General features: G+C 35.8%; 2 protein-coding genes across 4 annotated transcripts in view; one reads left to right on the top strand and one right to left on the bottom strand.

Annotated features, from left to right (window-relative positions):
• Positions 1-1,262: 1,262 nt before the first annotated feature.
• Positions 1,263-14,287, top strand: LOC126828836 (uncharacterized). 3 transcript variants are annotated; one of them, XM_050558843.2, is made up of 4 exons: positions 1,263-1,493; positions 3,431-3,560; positions 11,864-11,965; positions 12,330-14,287. In XM_050558843.2, exons 3-4 carry the CDS (start codon positions 11,872-11,874, stop codon positions 13,418-13,420), a joined length of 1,185 nt encoding a protein of 394 aa, XP_050414800.2. In that variant the 5' UTR covers positions 1,263-1,493; positions 3,431-3,560; positions 11,864-11,871; the 3' UTR covers positions 13,421-14,287. The 3 variants fall into 3 exon arrangements, with proteins under 3 accessions (XP_050414800.2, XP_050414798.2, XP_050414799.2); XM_050558841.2 differs by lacking the exon at positions 3,431-3,560 and having other exon boundaries at positions 1,264-1,493; XM_050558842.2 differs by lacking the exons at positions 1,263-1,493; positions 3,431-3,560 and adding an exon at positions 6,713-6,832.
• A 1,741-nt stretch (positions 14,288-16,028) lies between these two features.
• LOC126828835 (deacetylase Oant_2987) overlaps positions 16,029-21,250 on the bottom strand; it is a 33,087-nt gene continuing 27,865 nt past the window's right edge. The window contains exons 3-5 of the mRNA XM_050558832.2: positions 20,794-20,944; positions 17,393-17,478; positions 16,029-16,667 (exon numbers count right to left, since the gene is read on the bottom strand). Coding sequence (XP_050414789.2) covers positions 16,030-16,667; positions 17,393-17,478; positions 20,794-20,944 — 875 coding nt within the window. The 3' untranslated portion in view covers position 16,029. The remainder of the gene's footprint in view (positions 16,668-17,392; positions 17,479-20,793; positions 20,945-21,250) is intronic.

Genomic DNA, 21,250 nt, shown 5'->3' with positions numbered 1-21,250 from the left:
CTAGCCTAATACGTGTATTATCTATACTAATATTTGTGACTATCGGTTTTCTGTCTGTTCAGGGTTGATCTGTCCCGAAGCTGGAATTTGGTGTATAGGGGTAGCTAGGGCCGAAGATATACTTATACTAATTTCAACCCGAGCAGTGATTTGCCCGGTGTTGGTCAAGAAAGTTCCCCGGGATTTTAAAGTTCCTCGGAATTTTTCAGCGTGGTTTCACATTCATTGAGTGTAGGACTGAGGGCTTGGAAAGGACAATGTCTAGTCGTTCGGATCGGACTAAAACCGAGGTCCCGCGTATACATTGGCGCGTCTGTAAAAGAACCCTTGACAATTGGAATTCAAAATAAGAGTATGGCAGTAGCGCCGCTTTCCAAGCAAAATTACCACCATAATAGCACACCGTGTACGCCCCTCTTCATTAGCTCAGTCGGTACAGAAAAAGAGGAGGTTAAACCCAATTTCATTTCAGTATATAAAAGCACAATTAAACTTCTTTGAGGATGTACAGTTTATGTTTATCTGTCTAAACGACCAGTCCATTGCAGAAGAGAAGGACCAAAAAGAAAACAGTTTTACATTAATTCCCAAACGACCGGCCTGTTATAAGAGACGCTGTTGGAGTCTCGTTGCTTATAAAGCTAAAAAAAAACAAAAAAACTACCGGGTATATGTTCCTATAGATTCCAGAATGGCGGAACAAGTGTAGTATTACGAGCATCCTATTACAGAAGGATAGATAAATGAAGAAAAAGGATATTGCAATGTTATACAGAATTGACAAAGTAATTGCACACAGTATTAATCCCGAAAGGCGTTACTTTTGCAGTGAAAACACCCGCCCCCCAAAAAAGTGGCAATTGCATAGGGCTGCACTACCTCTGTGTCCGCGTCTGGTACTGAATTATTTTTCTTTATTGGGCTAGGGATTTTGTCATTCTTTTGGTTTCGGTACACTGACAGCCCCCCCCCCCCGTCCCTCCGCCCACCCTGCCCCTACAATATGAATTGCGTGTAGATAATAAACGAAAGGTGACAATTAATTGATTGTTTCTTATATGAAACCAAAAACTTTGTGACTATGAAATTATTATATTTACAACAAGGCCGCCGAAAAAAGATAATACTATCTTCCTTTTTTTCGTGTGAGAAAACCTTGCAAATCTAGGCTATTTTAGACTAGTATATACTAGTGGTTGACATCTATATCACAGTCAGCCAGCTGTAAAATAAGTTATTGTACGTTCACGTTTCTTTGCTTACAAGGTATACAACAGGGCTTATTCACCACACCTTGTCTTTTCATTACATGTTTGAATAGTTTCGTCACTGACTAGAGAAGAATGACAGCAGAGAACTCTCTGTTTCTCTGGTCGGCCCACCTGTACACAATGTCGCTAGTTGGTTAAGTTTAAAACATTCCATCACATTTAAGGTAAAGGGAAATTTGACATTTAAAGTGTAGGATTTCCGTGAATATAGAGTGTGAAGAGGTGAGTATTGTTTGAATTTCTTTGCGTTGAGAAATAGCAGGCTTATTTTGTGAACGACTGCGACTTTTTATTGGCCTGCTTAGCCTTGTTGTTAGTTTTATATGGTTGGTAATGTATGTCCATGTTTATTAAACACAGACCAAAGTAATTCGTTAAAACTCTACACAACCGGACTTGCAACATTTTTGTGACGTGTATAATTCAAAAGATTACATCGAGAAATGAATGTCATTGTTTGTAAAGTTGACAGTGTTATTCAACATTAAAAGGACCCTTGTGGTATACTAAGATAATACTGTTACCCCCAACTTCTAATTTGTCCACACTTGGTGTACATCAATAGATTTGAGATCCACAGTGGTTCAGTGATAATGTCGCCTGCCTAAACGCATTAGTCCGCGAAATGACTAGGTTACTCTCTCTCTCTCTCTCTCTCTCTCTCTACCAACTTCACTAATTGGTCTGTCCATACATATTGAGTTTTATACAGGACTTAACAACAACTTAAAGATATCAGATATCGAGATTTGCTGTAATATATTCGTTGCATCCATGTATAATCTGGGAACATACATGCATGTGTCAGATTCTTTGTTCTAGAAATTCTAACATACGTAAATAATAAATAGGTATAGAAACCGTGTTTTATATGCCATCTTTAATGTTAGGTTATATCAAATTACACACACCATCCTACATCCTGTATTACACAGGTGCATCCATATGGCCTATATAATCTTCAAGCAAAAGTGCACACACGTGGAAATGGTACATGATGTAAATCTTTCTAAAGGTGAAAGGTAGATCGTCTCTTTATAACAGATAGCCTTGTTTTTATGTCATGGATAATGTATTGTATCATACATGAAGTTGGTAAACGGAATTAACTATAGTATTACGATTTTCCTGAGATATTGTGAAAGAAAATGTGAAATCGACCAAAACAACAATCCTAAAGGGCAGAAGTAGCTAAAATTAAATTGTTCTAAGTATTAAAATTTCGATTTCATTGTCTTTTATAAATCGATTTGCTTATACGTTCGAAATTTTAACACCCATATTATGTTGATATATAACTGAATCTATCTATCTATATATCTATATATATATTTGTGACTGTCGTTTGTCTGTCTGTCTGTCTGTCTGTCCGGGGTTGGCGGCTACACTAGGTCTGCCCCGAGTCTGAAATTTGGGGTATAGGGGTAGCTCGGACCGGGGAGTAACATAGGCCAGGTGGCGTTAGTCTACCACTTCCGGTTTCGGAGTTATGACCCCCGAGCGAAGCCGGTCTGTTCGGGGTTGGCGGCTATACTAGGTCTGCCCCGAGTCTGAAATTTGGGGTGTAGGGGTAGCTCGGACCGGGGAGTAACATAGACCAGGTGGCGTTAGTCTACCACTTCCGGTTTCGGAGTTATGACCCCCGAGCGAAGCCGGGTATCCTGCTAGTATTATATATATTTCTATGTATACACAGTAAGATGAAAGCGAAATTAGTGGGAAAAAATCGTACTCTGCTTAATCTCTCGAAACAAGTTTTAATCGTACAGAGCTTGGCACATCAGAAGCGGAAATAACCTATCAGATGAACCGAATTCAAGACTCTGTCTTCCAGTGTTATAGAAATTGTTGTTGAGACATTTATTCACTTGACAAATGTATAATCAACTCTCAATAAAATCGGGCGGCTTAGATATTACGTGGATTAGACAATGTCCGCCATGTCTGCGTTAAACGTCAATATAGCCACTGACTGCCTATTAAAGGCTTTAAAATCGAGACTAAGCTTATTATCATGACAATGGTAGCTGACAATCGAGGACATGAACTGTTGTCGGAGTTTCCATTTGCCAATTATGGCTATAGATTAACTTGTAATTTGACAGAAATTTTCAATACACGTATATTCATTTTCATTATCTATTTTTGAACTATTACAGCATGAACGGCCAGTCATTTCTCTAAATCCGGTATAATGTATCTTTAAACGAGAACAACAGAAAATTTCGAAGAAAAATACTCACAGTCTACCCAATCTTATTACTACAGTCCATGCACCGCACCACCATGGTAGGCTATTATTACTAAATAAACAGAAAAAAATCGCATAAAGTGACTCAATTTACAATTTATATATTTGAAGACCAAGGCCATGATTAGTCATTCATTGTTGACCTACATTTATGTTTAATTTACTATCTATATTATTAAGTTATGTGCATAGTTTGTGAAGGTATACACGTATGGTTGACCAGGGTAAACTGTTACCTAAATGATCACTTGACAGGTGAGACAACTGAGACAGGTATAACCAGATAATAATAATCGAATAGCCCCAGGTGATTATACGTATATCCTTCTACATAAATCATAATTGAATTTTTATTATTAATACATCATTTTATGGTTTCACATCGATTACAATGATTTTAATCTATGAGAAATATTCTTAGTTTTTTCATTCAAACGTGGATTTAATCAAAACTACTAACAAAAAATGAATCGAGTTCACGAGTCCATTAGCTACTCGAGTCAACGGAGTTGGCAATAAGTAGGTGTGACTGTTTAAAAAAGAGCATGAATTGAATATGCTTCCAGACTGATGGATGGATATATTTTTTTTTTGTTTTAGTTGACACATCCATTTAGCATCAACACGTATATCTCTGTTATATCCTAATATATTATTCAGGTACATGTCCATTATAAATAATACTTCAATCGATATACATGTACGTATATTATGACCATTATTGATTTGCTTGGTATAAAATATAGATTACCGACCACAAGGGCGGATCTAAAGGTTGAGAAAGGGGTGCTGTCTTCCTCTTAAAAAAATCAAGTGTCCTTTTTGTAAAGAAAGAGTGAAAAACCGAAACGTTTACTATCAATCCGTCAAGGACTATGACATTTTTTTGGTGCGTTTTTATTTTCTAACTGGGCTCAATCTTGATTTCTTCGACCCCCGCTCCAACAATCCGCGCGTGGACATTTACTGAGTTGTGTGGTATATAACATATTTCTCTAATAAGATTAATATCAATTTGTCCTGATTTTGAACCTATATATAAATTAATATATTTATTTATTCCTTTATAAATTGACCTCACAGCCCTGGCTCATGTTTATTGATCTATAATTAGTTTGGCCTATAGTTTATAGTTGATAATATCAAAGGGTTTATAACGCATGAATTAGAAATAATGAAATAAAGAATTAGTTATGTATTTTAATAAAAATGTTTTATTGCTAAAGCCGTGAACAATAAAATTGCCAATTATCAAATCCCCCATCCCCCAGTTTTCTCTATTTTATGGTGTTTTCTATAACCAGTGTTTGACAGTACGCGATGTAAAAGAAGGTTAGCCGGAAAGATAGCCTTCATTTAAAATGACACAGGTCTGCGACCCCCACTAAGGCCAAGATAATTTAAGAGTTTGTTTTGTTATTTAAACGTTACTCGTGTAGTACAGAACGGGGTAGCTTAGGATATACTATTGTGTTGCTATGTTACCAATATAAATACTCGTATATATCCTATCCATAAAAGAGGTATTATAACGTAATTCAATTTTTACATACAATAAACTTTGACTGCACAACCTAGTCTAATGAAACCGGGCATACGCCATGTGTGTTACGTCACGAGGGAAATTTTACCCGGACAGCGGCACTACGGCCTACTCTTATATCGAATTCCAACTGTCAGGGGTTATATTATTTGAACGCCAATGTGTACACGTCTCGCCTTTGTCCCATCCCAACAACTAGACAGCGGAAACCACCGGGAGCAAACCAGAGACCTCCTAGTTAGTGAGCCAACGCGTTAATCACTGAACCACCTCTGATGTAAATCACGTCAAATTATTTGGCGATGATAACCCTCGAGGCATCAATGTCTCTTTCACTGTTTTTGCATTCAACCTTTAGATTAGTATGATTAGGTTAGACAAGAGCTTGAGTGATAATGAAAGAGCTATGATTTAACATTACGTCAACACCATTTTGAAACTAGCACAATGAATCGTTGCTTTCATTTTCTGTGGTTAAAATATTCCACTATCAACGGTGTTTATACACGTGTTGGAATTGCAACTACCTCTGTACGTACACGGGATCTTGATATGACTTTTGTCCCACTTGCTCGGTCAGATACATGCATGAAAAATCAATAAGTTGAAGAAAGACAATGAAAAGACGCACACCTTTTTGATTTAGGTCAAAATACAGTGTTGAATTGTGTTGATCTAACCTGTTATTTGGTTTAATGGTGGAGTCAACCTCTGTTCGCAAAGGTTTTTCTTGTGGGGAAAGATAAAGCGGAAGTCGGTTTGTTTTTAATTTTTGTTTAAATATGGCTTACTGTGTCGACAGTAGAATACAAAACCAGTTTCATCTTGAGACGTAAAATATTCAACGAAGACAAAGTGTCCACCATTCACAAATCAAATCAACACAATCTAATGAAATCGACAATTTTTGTTGTTCATCCAAATCAAAGAGTTCAAGCCATTTAAATACGAACGCAAATTATAGTTCTGATGTCCTTCTAGATAGTTATTAAACAGATTCCCTGGAGTAAAACATGACGATGTAAATAGTATGTAATTAGAACAAGTATAGGGTCAATGGGATGGGTAATTTACATGATTTATTGATTAGTATAAAGATTTTACAGTGTGTTAGAAGAGAATTCAAAGATTCCAATTAACATAGTGGTTTTATAGTGGTAAACCATTAAACTGACTTTTTAACATTTTTGCACTAGAATTGTGGCAAGGGTTTGATAAAAAAAAAAGTGCATTTAACAAATCGATGGGGAATATTTAACGTCCGATCCCAACCACTAGTCAATCTGTATCAGTCCCGTGCGTTCTAACCCTGATACGTTGGAACGGGTTTGACAAATCCCGGGATTCATCTGGTTCCCACCATCTACGATAGTTGATCGTTATAGTGGAGTTAGTGCAGATAAGTAAGACGTTAAACCCCATTTCCTCTCATTTCATCGCAGTGGCTTCTAAATAAATTCGAAAACAATTTTGTTAAAATCCTATTATAATATTGGTATTTTGGTTTTATCATAATATGATATTGTGAATTTTTTTTTTTACGTAGCTTTTGAAGTGTAAGTAAGCCAGAAATATTAGGCCTACAAATTCGTCTAAAGTAGAAAAACATGTATTGTAAATTGTTTGGCCTACTTATTAGATCTTGTGGAGGCCCCTAAGTTAATAATGTTGACATTTTCAACTAGTTGAGGATAAGGCTATAGGTATAACACGAGAACATATATGTATGTAGTAGACACCTGTCAGGTAATTGTCCAGGTATTTAAGGTAAATACATACTATACTTATTATATTCTCAATTATTCTATATATTCAAATAATGTTTTTATACCTTTAAATATGTATTACACATGTAATTGGATATACTTTGTATATTCATTTTATTTGTAAGGTGGCATCTGTTTCTGTGTTTATGTGAAAACTACATTTAGGCCGATCTTTCAATTACCTATATGTTATATATTTTCTTATCGGTATGATATTTCTTAGTATATATGTTTACATACAACCAAGAATACATAATAATAGAATATATATCGACAGTGGTTGGGCTTTGAGTAACAAATACAATGACCTTTTAGGGGCAAAGTGAGCTACAAAGACACAGTAATGAAAAGCTAAAATACGTGTTCATATTAAGAGACCATTTCAAGTACATGAACCGTCATTCTGTTATTATTATATTGGTAGTGTATTCTGTACCCTTTTTGTCGTCTCTTGAATAATGTTGGCTTACATATTTCTCTTCTCGCGGAAAATGTTAAAATGCTATTTAAAGCCAAAATTGATCGCTGGTATTAGTCTGTCCAAAGTCTACAGTTTTATTATTTATTTGAGTATAGGGGATGGTGGAATTCAGGGCTGGATTAAACTTTCATAGGGCCCTTGGCTGAAAGGGTTATTATATAAGGGTCCTTGCCTCAACAGTGAAGAAAGGGTGGCATTATTGTGGTTGTTGTTTTGCCGTATAGCTTCAAAAAATTTAGTCTCCCCTTGTTAGACTCAACCGTAACACATGGCATTTATAATGGTGTAAATTATTTTAGAACTCATTTCTTGACCCCTTTAAGATTTCGGCCCCTGACTGAAGCCCAGTTGGCCTCCACTTTAATCCGGCCCTGGTGTAAACACCTACAAAGTGGGATACGACGTAATTTCCTGGGGCCTGTTTCACGAAATTTTTAACTAAGATAAAATCCAAATTTTAGTTATTTGATAGGATAATATTAGATTGATTTTAGTGCTTAGACAATCAAACTTGAAGTATCTACAAAAATTTAGATTTTAAGATTTCGAGAAACAGGGTCCTGGTATCAGAGACTGGCGTTATCTTCGTTTGATTAGATTTCGTTTTGTATACCTTTGCTTTTCAACTACTCATTTATCAAACCAAATGAACTATAAGGAATAGCTTTCTTAAAATTAATAAAATGTAAGTTCTATTTGATGTTTCTGAAATTTGGTACGTCATTTCTGAGTAAATTTATTGGAAACAAATCTAATAAATTGTACTTTAAATATAGGTTTGACAATAGAGTGGAAAATTATTGTCAATATTTATTACCCATGTATAAATTTATAGCACACTATAGAATGGCTGAGAGCAGTTATATTTTGTATATCGAAGACTGTAATACCTATAAAGAAGAAGAAAATTTAATATAACAGTTAAGAAGAATATATTTTTTGCAGGCTATAGATTTGTGTTATATATTTTATGGTATATATTTTATACCATAAAAAACCTTGAGATATATATGTATATATATATATATTCATAATATCTATACATCAACACTAGGCTATACATAAGGTATATATGTGACTCATAAAACTATACATAGTACCTACTGTCATATAAACTTTATACAGTTGCACATAATGTCTTCACAGTACTATAATCATTGTATTTACACGTGAAATAATTGCATATACAGTCGGCGAGTGCAAGTCTAACTATTTTTTAGCGATAGGTGATTAAATTTTTGAGCTAGGTCTACCCTTCATAAAGTCAGCAATACATTGTATTTCTAGACACAATAATACTACAAACCAAATTTTAAAAATTGAAAAAATAATTTTTAGCTGACTTGACATTCTTGTGAATTTGGCATTTTCACAATATAGTGTTCTGTTATATATTGGATTTAAAACAGCTAAATCGTAAATATTTGGGACCTACAAATTGACACAAATGGGTCGCAACGCATATAATAAAGTAATATGAATGAATATAAACTGATTTACATTCAATCGTTTCTGTTTTTACTGTAATTTCTAATCAGTTATGTTCGGCGAAATACGCCAGAAGTCTCAATCGAATTACAATCTCTAGTGTCTGGTTATTCCAGTCAACACCGATAGTATTTATTGCAAATGCTCTCCAGATAAAAATTTGTCGACACCGTTTGACATGACTTGTGGAATATGTCTAGCCTCGTTCTTCGAGTCCCTTGTTACAAATGGCACTGAAACGCATTTTGGTACACGATTCGTGTACCAATGGTAAAATGTTTATTTTGTCTTATATATTGTATATCATAAGCCCATCTTTTCCCGGTAAGATCATAACATAAATGTTGATTTAATTTGACAAATAAATCGTGTTTTCAATGTCGAAGACTTTGGATGATATTGAGTTAAAGACATAGCCACTGTAAGCTAAGTTACCTTCATGTATTTACTATTAGTAAGTTTAGGGCATAATTTGACATTGGGGCAATAACAAAAGAGGAAATGAATCGGAAAATTAACCTCCCTAACATATATTTGAAAGATAACCAGTATATTTTGACCAGCGGCGTATGATACCCTCGGGAAATAGACCCTTTTCTTGATAGTTATTATTCATCAATACTCTTGTAAATTTAGTTTATTGTTTCGAGCTCGTGAAATATCGTGTGAACAACTGAAGTTGGACTTGTTATTATGGAAATGGACCCCATATTAATTTTGCTTAGCATAAAAGGAATACATTATGTAATGTTTGTTTACCTTTTTGGGTTAGTCTGTTAGCTTAACATTAATGTAATGCTTTACTATTATCGGCATGGAAATAAATGTAATTAATTTGATATGTCGCATTCAAAATAACTTTACACTCCCCCTTATTATCAGAGGACTAATCTCCCTATAGTAAAGTATTTTTCACGAACGTTCATTAAAACGTGTATATATCGGGAATGGATTGACATATTTGTCTCAACTTCTGAATATAATCGATTTGGAGCATCCCCGTTGTAACCGTGTTGTCGAATCGGCGAATCTTAGTAGGGTTTATTTTAGCGGACACATTCTTGTGAAAACGTTAAGTCAATATTTGTAAAGATATATTTACTTGGCTGAAAGAAACTACATATTTACTAGTTAGACCAGGTAAATTAACTGTGTGTGTGTATGTATATAGGTTTATATATATCAACTTATAAGTACAGGTAACTTACCTTTAATTAACGAGACAAAAATAAATAACAGAACGTGACAAACTCGAGTTAAATGAATTACAGGAAAATATCTACATTTTTTAATAGGAAGTCTGTTGTTGATTTTGTTGTGGTTTCCTTTTTCAGTGATTTCTACAAGTCACATAACTTAAATTTTTACAACTTGCAATGGGTTTTTTTTTAGTCTGCATAATGTGCAAATCACCTTCACAAATATCAATGTAACGAATTCGTATTAAGCTTAAAGGAGCTAATCCTAGTTAATTTAAGTCAAACTAAAGTGTTGAAATTAGGGTTGATCTGATGTGTCATTTCGATTAATGGACGGGACAAGTCCTATACAATTAATAAGATAATATACAGAGCTATATTTAGAATATACGTGGATTTACTGGTCACCAGTGTTCTCAGGTCATTCTGAGACGACTAACAAGCTCATCGTATATAGTTATATACATATTTAATGTATCAACACATTTCTATTAATAAATAAACCTTTGGCTTTTTGTTTTTGTTTAAAATCATTATTCGTTTTATTCTATTCTGTATCTCAATGGATGGCTTGATTAAGGAACCACCAAACGTAAATCTATTGTTATGCTTAAGCAAATATTTAAGACCGTCGTTAGATTTAGGATATCCAGGTTTTTAATATTTACATATCCTCAAATTAATATCTGCAATCCTTATATAAGATGATATAATATGGAGTAATTCGTCCATCATATATGTAAACATCTCCCTTAGAAGTGTAATCTTCTTAAAATCATAAATAGATAAATAATATGTTTAAAGTTAAGGTAGATTTTCACAAAGTATTTTTTCTTTAGAGGTAATAAACAGATACAATATGACCTAAATGTGTGGCTTATTGGTTGTGATAAATAGCCTTTAATTGCTTTACGGGTGAGTGCGTGATATTATGATTTGGTATAATCTCAGGTTCCCAATCTATACATGTAATCGCACATGTAACTTGTTATACGTAAAGTTACATAACACGACTTAAATGACTAGTCTTACTCGATACTCTATAAACTTCATTGATAATTTGTCTAAATAGATCTGTATTTGAAGTGCCTGAAGAGACAGGTAGGGTAAATTCTTTTCAGGGAGAGAGAGAGAAATGGGGTTTAACGTCCACTCAACACAAACTAGGTCATTTCGGGACTAACATATGATTCAATTTTATTTCAATGATTTGCTTGTGCGTATAGGGATCTTTAGCAGTGGGAGGAAACAGGGGGACCCGGAGAAAACCCACGAGGTTGGACAGGCGACCCTACTCCTTGTGACGTACAACCGGGAATCGATATCCCGCCAGTTGACTCAATGACAGACCTTATGATACAAAACGCGCGCTAACCATTCGCCCCACCCCCTCCAGTTCTTTTTTAGGCTTGATCAAATATTTCCATAAATTCATTTGGAGCATGTTATTTCATTTTTTAAAAACTTATTTCCAGTTTTTCGATCAGAAATGATCGAGGTCTAAATTCAAATGGCTTCCTTGGGGTTCAGAAAATATATTGAGGTGTACATATATCCATAATCTAGACTGAAACATTATCACTTATGTAGACGGGTTTAAATCAATCAGTTAGTCTAGCGAAATTGAAGTCGTTTCTGCTTACTCTTCCGAGTCTTGTCACGTGTCAGACGGCCGGTGTTTTCTCTTGGGTTGACGTAGCTAACCGCTTGAGTTTGGGTTTACAGTGTTACACTGTTTGTTCTGTGTTTTGCTGCATCGTCTTTTAAATAATTATGTCTCATTATAGATCTACTGTGTACTGTGATCGTTAACATCTTGACAATTCTTTAAAAATGATTTAATTCACATTTGTTTATTTTGCAGTCTTTATAATGGGTCATATCCACATGTCGTTTGAATATCATGTACATAAAAGTATGTTAAAGATAAAAATATGGCAACTTAGTGACTTGTTATTACCACCACGTAAGTACTTCTTTGATTAATACGCATTTATAACTAGAATGTCCGCAAGTCTTTAACGGTCTTAACTCGACAAAAATTATAGTTCTAATATTCGTGGATATAAGCAATGTAAAAAAATCAGATGATGGTAACTTGAGGCCATAGAGCATTCACAAGATATTTCAAAGTAATTAAGGGACATCACTTTTGAAATAATTATTGGATATCACGGGAAATTCAATAGGATTCCTGGTTTCATGAAAATAGACATGGTGCATAACTTTAGCCTGAAATCAAATTCATTCATGTGTGTACAAGCCTTGCACATATAAGCGATCTCTGATGTAATCTGGCCTTTCATGATTTCTCTTTTTCATTATTTCAGCACAGATATCTATGATACAGTCCGTGTATGTACGGAGTTACCTCATTCCACCAGCAGCCAAGAAAACATTTGTGCGAACCGAGGAGGTTCGTGTGGAAAATCTAGAAGCTCACGTTAATGTTAAACCTCGGGAACAGAAACCACTTACCGGAATACAACACATCTTCACCCCTTCAAACTTTAAGTTTCTTACCCCCATGGAATATAATGGTGTAACCCAGGATGTGATTCGCGACCGAAGTATTCAGATTGAAGTGTGCATGATTCAGAAAACAACTCGTAAAAGTTTTCTTATTGGAATGGTAAACATACCCCTGAATAAAGCAGTGAAAAAAGTAGTTCGTGAAAAAATACCTCTTATACCTTGTCTGAATTACACAACTCCTAACAATATGCGTGTTTACAGCGCAGCGGGGCTTGAACTCGAACGTAATGGCGAATCTTTCGATTGCTCTCCGTTGCTACGTCAACTATCTGGTAATGGTGTTAGTGGTGTTATAGTGCCCGATGAAAATTTAATCAAACCCGTGTATATTAATAATATCCGTCATAAAAATCATAACAATAATGATATTTGTCCCCCAGGGGTTAAAGTTCATGACATTGACCGGGAGGATGAAATAGCAGTTGATATTGCAGAACGGGTGGCGCCATCTCCTCCATTGCCTCTAACAGGAAGTGGGTTAGAAACCGCAAATCTTGGAGACAAAAAACTCATTAAGGTCAACTTGAATGACCTAGAAATTAATGACGTCATTGCGTCCGCTAATCAATTAAAAGTGCCGCATATTAAAGAACCCAAGAAACCAGCCATCGTTTACAAACCTGACACAGCGAAACAAAATGGCAGCAAGTCTCCGGAAATAAACACAAGAAAGAAACTATCCGTGCCTGTTGATTTGGAAATTGATGATAATAGTGATATGGAAATTGACAGCGAGTTACCGGACCTGAATGTGACATCTCCTGCTGCCTCAAGACCAGAAACGCCGGTTTGGGATTATTATGACTTTGAATACGAGGCAGGAACAAAGCCAAAGGCTAAAAACTCCACGAGTTCCAAAAAATCCACTTCTTCAGTCAGTTCCTGATAGAAATTGAGCATAACATGATAATCTCATTGTTGAAAAAAACAGAACTGGCAGTTGGATGTCAAATCATTTAGGGATCTACTTGTACAAGATGTTTTAATCGTTTATTTCATCAATGATTCGTGAATTTAACGTCTTTAACACGCAGCATAGTTCCAGCATTTGAAGACTTTGCCATATTATGTTCGGTGCCAACATGAGGAAACGCCATAACCGATAAATTCCTGCTGATAATTTGGGCCTTATTTACGGACCTCATGGTATATCCCACTGTGTGTGTTAATAGAGGGTTTATGTCTATCACCAGATAAAGCAATTACAAGTTTGGGGAAACTTGAAATTTAATTAATATGGAGCTATATACGATAATAACTTTTATACAGAACGATTGCCATGATTATATTTTTATACGTTTACCTTGAAGAATATATTATAACCTGTGATAATCTTTATGTAGAAACAAAAATATTTATAGGTGTCAATGTTTTATAGCAATTAATATATATACAATAACAAAGAACATAATATATGTTTACATTAATCTTTAAGTGGCATTTAGTGATTGGGGTACACAATAACAGAACACAATTTTTTGGTGATTGTTTCCCATAAAAATTGTGTTCTGTTATGTTTACATTAATTGATAGAATGTCCAGTGAACAATAAAGGAGGGCTTGTCGGACTCCTTTAAACTTTCAGCCACGGGAAATTCACCAAAATACGATAGGACGCTTCCTTCTGCCTCATTGAACATTCCCGCCAAGTTTTAAAAAACTCCATCAAGGACTCAATCTTGTCGTGTATACAATTTTTAAAGTAAATAGGGGGATAACTCCACGATTTGTGATTAAAACATCTTAATTTTAATTATTTTTCCAAATGCTCTATCAACATTCACAGCAAGTTTTATTATTTAAAAATTCATCATTGAATTTATCTCGTTTTTTTCCATATGCCCCAATGATCAACATTTGAAAATCACACAAGATCTCTCTAGTTCTGTGTGGTATTCGCAAAACTGTGCAAGTTTGAAGTAAATAGGAAGGTAACGTCTGTGATCAAACAATATTAATGGTCCAATGAACAATCCTTTTAAGTATGAACAAATTATGCCCAGAAATGTGACCTGAATTTTAATCCTTAAAGGAGCTAAACCTTCAACTCAATAGTATCCATAATATTGGAAATTAAAAACACGAAATAGAATTCAATATTGACCTGTTTCAATCAATATTAAAGCGAGAATTTCATGTTTAAAATATTCTAAAATAAAGCATTGAAATTCATGGCATGACATTCATGGCATCTATACACACAGTCCTGCCTTGTTAAGGGATAATTCTAAATCCTATAATTCACTTGTGTCAGTTGAGAAATTGACAAATATATTATTTTCCTTTTAAATCCAACGTTGACTTTTACGGTGTTATTATCACGTGTGCAGGTTTCAAAAGTCTCGCTCAACCAAGCATCACTATCATTATCTGTTTAACCACGGAATTTGACAATCGAGTCAGCCCTTCATTGTGTAGACTTAGTTATCCAGTGAAAAGAAATGATACAAATTCCAAATACCGTCGGCGAGTAGAAATTATTTCCCAATTTTTACGTGAATATTTTTTAAGTGATAGAATGATTACTATTATTGTATAGTAGTGATTTGACATCCTATTAAGTATAGATATAGAAATAATTATGTTTTGACTTTCTTAGAAAATATGCAATTTTTGCCTTAATGTTATTATCTTACGATGAAATAATATGTGATTCTATTGTCCAATATTTAAGAGACAATGAACATTTTTAAATCACTACGGGTATTCTACGGGCATAATGGTTTTGAGCGCCATTTGTAATGGTCACAGAAAAAACATATCCCAGAAGATAATGCCGATGTAATTAAAATTTTCTGATTCACAAACGACAAAAAAATTGTCTGTTCGTGTATTTCACCGAACATAATTGATTAGAAATTAAACTATTACATTAAAGTTGCTAACTCAATATTAATTATCATCCAGTCTTTGACAGTGCAAACACGACTTATTGGTCAGTTTAAATCAACAACGATGTTGTTATCTTAACGTGAAGCGATGGGCTTCTGATATCCAATATTTAAGACAAAATGAAATATTAAAAATTGGCACAAGAATCGCGTACCAGAATGCTTTCGAGTGTCTTTGTAATGAAGCTACTCGATGAACGAGGCTAAACATACCTCACTGGAGAATACTACCGGCGTGGACTGGAATAACCAGACGCCAAAGGTATTTCGCCATACATAACTGATTCGAAATTACAGTAAAAATAGAAACGATTGAAGGTAAATCAGTTCATATACATTCACAATACATTATTTCTCGATGCCAAAGAATAGCGATTTAGCTCCTTTAATTTGTGCTTTTAGGGCCATTTTTGTCTATTTTAAGGTTCCTAAGAGCTATTTGCCCGCTAACGATTGCTCGTTCGTATATTTGACATTTTAGGTATATAGTGTCGATAATTTTTCTAAATATTTTATATTTTAATAAGGCACAACAACATTACCAAAGTAGGAACGGAGTGCAATGTCCAAAAACTCATACTGGTTCATAGAAGAATTAGATGGTTCATAAAGAACTGGGTTTATTTTCATCTTTAACTTTAAGTTTATCCCATTCATTAACGCCATTACAGCGCGACTTTTCATTGGGACACTTGTCAATATTTACAATCGGAAACATTCGACCATTTTTCCAAACGGCCACAGGAACGAATCTCTTTTTAATGTTTCTAACCTGTCCTTGACAGTCTTCTAGAGTCATGTCACAATCCACCATTTTCAAAACAGTGATATCGGCTTCTCGCCCAACTTCCAAAGAACCGAGAGTCTTGGCCCGTCCTATGACGTTTGCTGGGGTTGAAGTTACGGCCGATATAATTTTAGATAATGGCATACCAAGATGTAAAAATCGACTCATAACCAAAGATAAATCGTATACTGGACCGTGGATATTCCCGGAGTGCATGTCTGTACTTATAGTATCCGGCCAGAAATTTTCTTTGGCAGCAATTTCAGCAGCTGTCCACGAAAACGACCCCTGCCCATGTCCCACATCAAATATAACTCCACGTCTTTGAGCATCGTGAATGGCTGGTAGAACTGTCTTGGTGACCGAGTCTATAATAGTGCTGGCATAGCCATGGAATGTATGTGTATAGACATCACCGGCATCTAAATTACCTGGACAACTAAGTCCGTTTCTACCTGTAAATAACATATAAACATTATTATCTGAAGAACTCAAAAATTAAAGATTAAAGTAGCTAAACATCTTTGATTTGGGGGACAATGAAGAGTAGAATTGTAGTGATATAAAAATACATTGTGTTATTTCCATTGGCATTAGTGATGGAACAAGCTCTATAATAATTACATTTCTGTTTCTTTAGCTTACCTTACACAATATCATATGGATCAATGGCTTTATCAACGACGTAAAATTTTAAACGAAGACGGATTGTTATCCCACAATCGGATGATAACTTTGGTCTCCAGAGTGTCAACAGGATTTTTAAAAGTGGTCAAGGACTATAACAATAAATAGGATTTTCTTACGATTAAAATGTTTTGAGAGGTATTTGAAGCAACCGTTTGATAGATAAATTAGTTTGAATGTGTTTTAAGTCCAAATATATCATCAAATCACACAGTTTGTACACGGCAAGACATATTTAAAGCGGTATGTTCAATTTAATTGTGGTTATGTCCCCTTGATCGCACATCGACATCGATTATGACCTGGCCATCGTTATTTTGAGTTGTGCATCAGCCGGTTATTTAGCTTCTTACAATATAGCTTCACCATAACACATTACAAATACCCTATAGTTTAACACATCCTGAACCGAGATTGCTGTTTCTAGATGACTATAATTCAAATCGGAAATGTTCAAATCTTGACAGTGAGTAATACTATAAGTACAACTTACCCTCTAAATCTTGTACTGGTATTGTACTCGTTATATGATGAACCATTAAGGGTACGTTACATTTTCTAGCAGCAGTCAAGGCTCTCCTGACAACAGAACAATATATGATGTAATGTTTAAACAAACGGTTGTCATGCAAGATATGCCCACATTTTGCAAGAGATGGGTAGAGAACAAGCTAAAAAGGGAAGCGAATTTTCGTACAATCAGGGGTCATAATCCAGTATCGAAAGGAACCAAGATATTTAGGATATAAACATGTATTTTAACTTGTGACTTCTAGATGGTCCACAATCTTGGTATTGCATACTTTTACACTTTTTGCGTTTACACTGTCGGGCAGTTTTGGTTCGATTAACACTAAATTCGAACTCAACTGTCATCATGGTGTAACAGTGATATTTGAACGTTTTTCTTTTCTTTTCTTTTTTAAATCTGATAAACAACGTTAGCTCTATGGGGTCCAGAAGCTAAAAACGCGGCCATAATCCAAGAAGTCTGATATATATCTTTGAGATATATTTAACAAATAATTTAAAAATCGGATAAAAATTGTTATAACCAATCTGATTAAAATACAGATCTATACTTCGTTTCGTTTTTTTTATACTTTCAATGGCTTACACTACGATCTGACCGGTTGTGGCTATAGGTCGCATCAGAGGTCATACGAGCGACTTTTGACCCTATGATGTCAGCCATTTGACTAACCAATCAACATTGATGTTACTAGTGGATTGATTACCCACGGTTCCGTGCAAAACAAGCCTAAAGCTCGCCGTAACAGACTGTTTCATTGGCTAATCCCTCATATCATTCAGAACACGTCAATGATAACAACTCTTTCAGATCCTAGTGTAGTAAAGACAAGTAAAACGAAATTTTGAACTATAAAAACGAAACGAAATAGGGTCTGTGTTTTAATCAGATTGTGTTATTACATATTTTTACTCTATTTGTGTACGTGGAGCGACCATTTTATCTGACAATTTCGGTCTGATTTTCACGAAATTCAAACTCAACCATCGTTATGGTGTAACGGTGGTATATTTAAACGTATTGTAAAATAGGATAAAAAAATTGTGACCTCTAGAGGATCCACAAGTTAAAAAACGCGATTTTTCGTACAATCAGGGGCAATAATTCAGGAAGGTACGGTCCAATTACATGCGCGAATATCGAAAGGAACCGAGATCTTTTGGTTATAAACATAGATACAAGTTTCACAAAATCGTATACAATTGTAACCTCTAGAGTGTCCACAAGCTACAAACATGATTTTTCGTACAATCAGGGGCCATAATCCATGAAGTTGGGGTCTGATACATGCCAATATCGAAAGGAACCGAGATCTTTAGGATATAAACCTATATTTCAAGTTTTGTCAAAATCGGATTAGAGCGTCCACAAATTGTGGACGGGCAGACCTCCGGACGGACAGGGGCGACGACAATATACGTCCAAATGACAATGTGGGCGTATAAAAATAACAGAAGGGTAGGGTTTTTTTTCATTTTTATAGGAGTAATAATTTCTCTAGAATACATATGATACCATTTGACGAGGTTTCATATGTAAAATCATGTTGTACTTGGTGACTAGGTTGGTGATCTGCCCAGACGACCAACCCGTTTTCATTATTCCGGTTGGTGAAGAAAAGTGGGACGTTAAACCCCATTAAAGCCCGGGTATATTTTGGGCCATGTTCGTGGTGTCATACGATGTAAAAGAATTCAGCGTCTAAACCACGTCACTTTCGTCTTTGATTTCTAATAACCAGTGCCGGTTTTAGATGAAGAGAGGTCCTAGGCTATTTTAGTCATGGGGCCCCTCCCAGTCCATGATCCTTACGAACAGGGGAAAATGAAAGTATGTTTTAAATACAACTGAGCAAAGTCGAGGGTGATGACGGGTGTTTAAGACCACAATACGCGTATGAAAGGCTTATTTATGACGTGTCAAAAAAGTTATACACATTGGCTGGTGGCCCCCTAGATTCTGAGCCGGCAGACACTGTGGCTTGGATAAGAAACCTCATCTCTCAACCCTCCGTGTTTCGAGTAAAGAGATGGTGCTATATAGTTCCATCTGGCAAAACCCAACGAGGAAACATTGGGCTTCAGTAAGGAAAATTGACAATATTTTTCATCAAAACAACAATTGTTTATTGTTATTCAAAACATTTCTGCCATATTCAACTACAATTAAACATATAATCCTACCTGACACCGGTACAAATCGTGTCTTTTTAAATCGAAGTGATAAGAGCGTGGGTCTCCGGCATTTTAAATTTGACATCTTTGACGTCATGAAGGTGGGGCACCGTGTACAACAACTAATCAAAGTACTAACCTGATATGAGTTGCGCAGGAATAATACACCGTAATTATGAATGTCCGTATCAGTTTTGATAAAAACAACACTTGATATAATTTATTGACAATATTTGCAGATAAACTCAAGTTGTTTGACTAGAGTGGGGAAATGAAATGGGCTTTAACGTCCTGCTGTTCTGCACCGAACTGGGCTAATGAAGACGGGCATACGTCATACAGTGTGCTATGAGGGAAATTTTGCCCGGACAGCGGCACTATGACCTACTCTTATATCGAATTCCAACTGCCAAGGGATCTTTTACGTGCACACCAATGTGTACACGGGACCTCGGTTTTTCATACCATCAGAACGACTAGACAGCTGTCCTTGTCAAGCCCTCCGTCCTGCATCACTGTCAAGGGGAACCACGCCGGAAAATCGGGATGAACTTTCTCGGCCGTGTGGATGTTTAATAAGTGCTAATAGTATAAAATTAACTTATTTTCAAGATGTTACATGCATTAATAATGAAATTAAGTATACCAGGTGAAACTAAAGGCTCCCAACCGTAGCTAAAAACAAGCACATCAGTATCTCAACGTTTTAGCTACTTTCTCGAAGCTAAGGGTGGCTCAGTGAGTAAGATGTTGGCTTGCTATCCTAGGGGTCCCATGTTGTGTCACGGTGTTGGCCGAGAAAGTTCATCGGTAATTTTTCGGCGTGGTTCCCCGTTGTCAGTGATGCAGGTCGCAGGCCCTGGCAAGGGACCATGTATAGTCGTTCGGGTGGGGCAAACAATCGAGATCCCGTGTACACATTGGTGTGCACGTAAAAGGTCCCTCGGCAGTCGAGATATTATTATAAGACTAGACCGTAGCGCCGTTGTCCGGGCAAAATGCCATTCATAGTACACTGTAGGCTAATGCCCGTCTTCATTGGCCCAGTCGGATCAGAACTATAAGACGTTAAACCCCATTTCATTTCAGAACTTGAGGCAAAGAAAAGAGGTGTACTTTAGTATCAAACATTAGCTGGGTGAAGTCATGTCATTTTAATACTGTTTATGGGAGACAACTCTTTCATACCTGTAAACTTCTTCTTCATGCTTTCCGTTATCAGCGACATCAGCACTGAGTCGAACTTTGACCCCCACTACTGCATCTTGGTTGGCGGCGATGGTGGTTGTGCAGGCGTTAACATCGACCTGGTTAAGATGGTCGCATTCGCCACCAGCTCCTGAAAGGAGTACAAGAATTGGACACGTTTAGTTTTGTGATTAATTTATTTTCAATTTCACATCAATCAGTGGTCTGCTGCCATGTTAAGTGATTAAGTATTGGAATTTAGGTTGGCTTAGTTCACGGTGATTTCACATTACACTCTCGACATTTCAACTCGAAAACATGGCGGCTTATCAACAACTTGAACAAGATGGCGACGCTTTGGGTTGTTGGCTGTGTACAGCAGACATGTTCAACCTTGGCTTTGAATTTTTGTGACCTGTACATATATAACAATAATACCCTGTCGACTAGAATAAAT

The sequence above is a fragment of the Patella vulgata genome, chromosome 7 (assembly GCF_932274485.2).
Source record: "Patella vulgata chromosome 7, xgPatVulg1.2, whole genome shotgun sequence".
Taxonomy (NCBI): domain Eukaryota; kingdom Metazoa; phylum Mollusca; class Gastropoda; family Patellidae; genus Patella; species Patella vulgata.
The sequence above is the reverse complement of the archived record's forward strand: the minus strand, read 5'-3'. Positions and strand labels throughout refer to the sequence as shown.

What these genes read in the sequence shown, in the direction of transcription:
- LOC126828836 (XM_050558843.2), top strand. Translation starts at nt 11,872, where the DNA reads ATGGGTCATATCCACATGTCGTTTGAATATCATGTACATAAAAGTATG. An exon ending in TGACTTGTTATTACCACCAC is followed by an intron (nt 11,966 to 12,329) that starts GTAAGTACTTCT and finishes TCATTATTTCAG; the next exon opens with CACAGATATCTATGATACAG.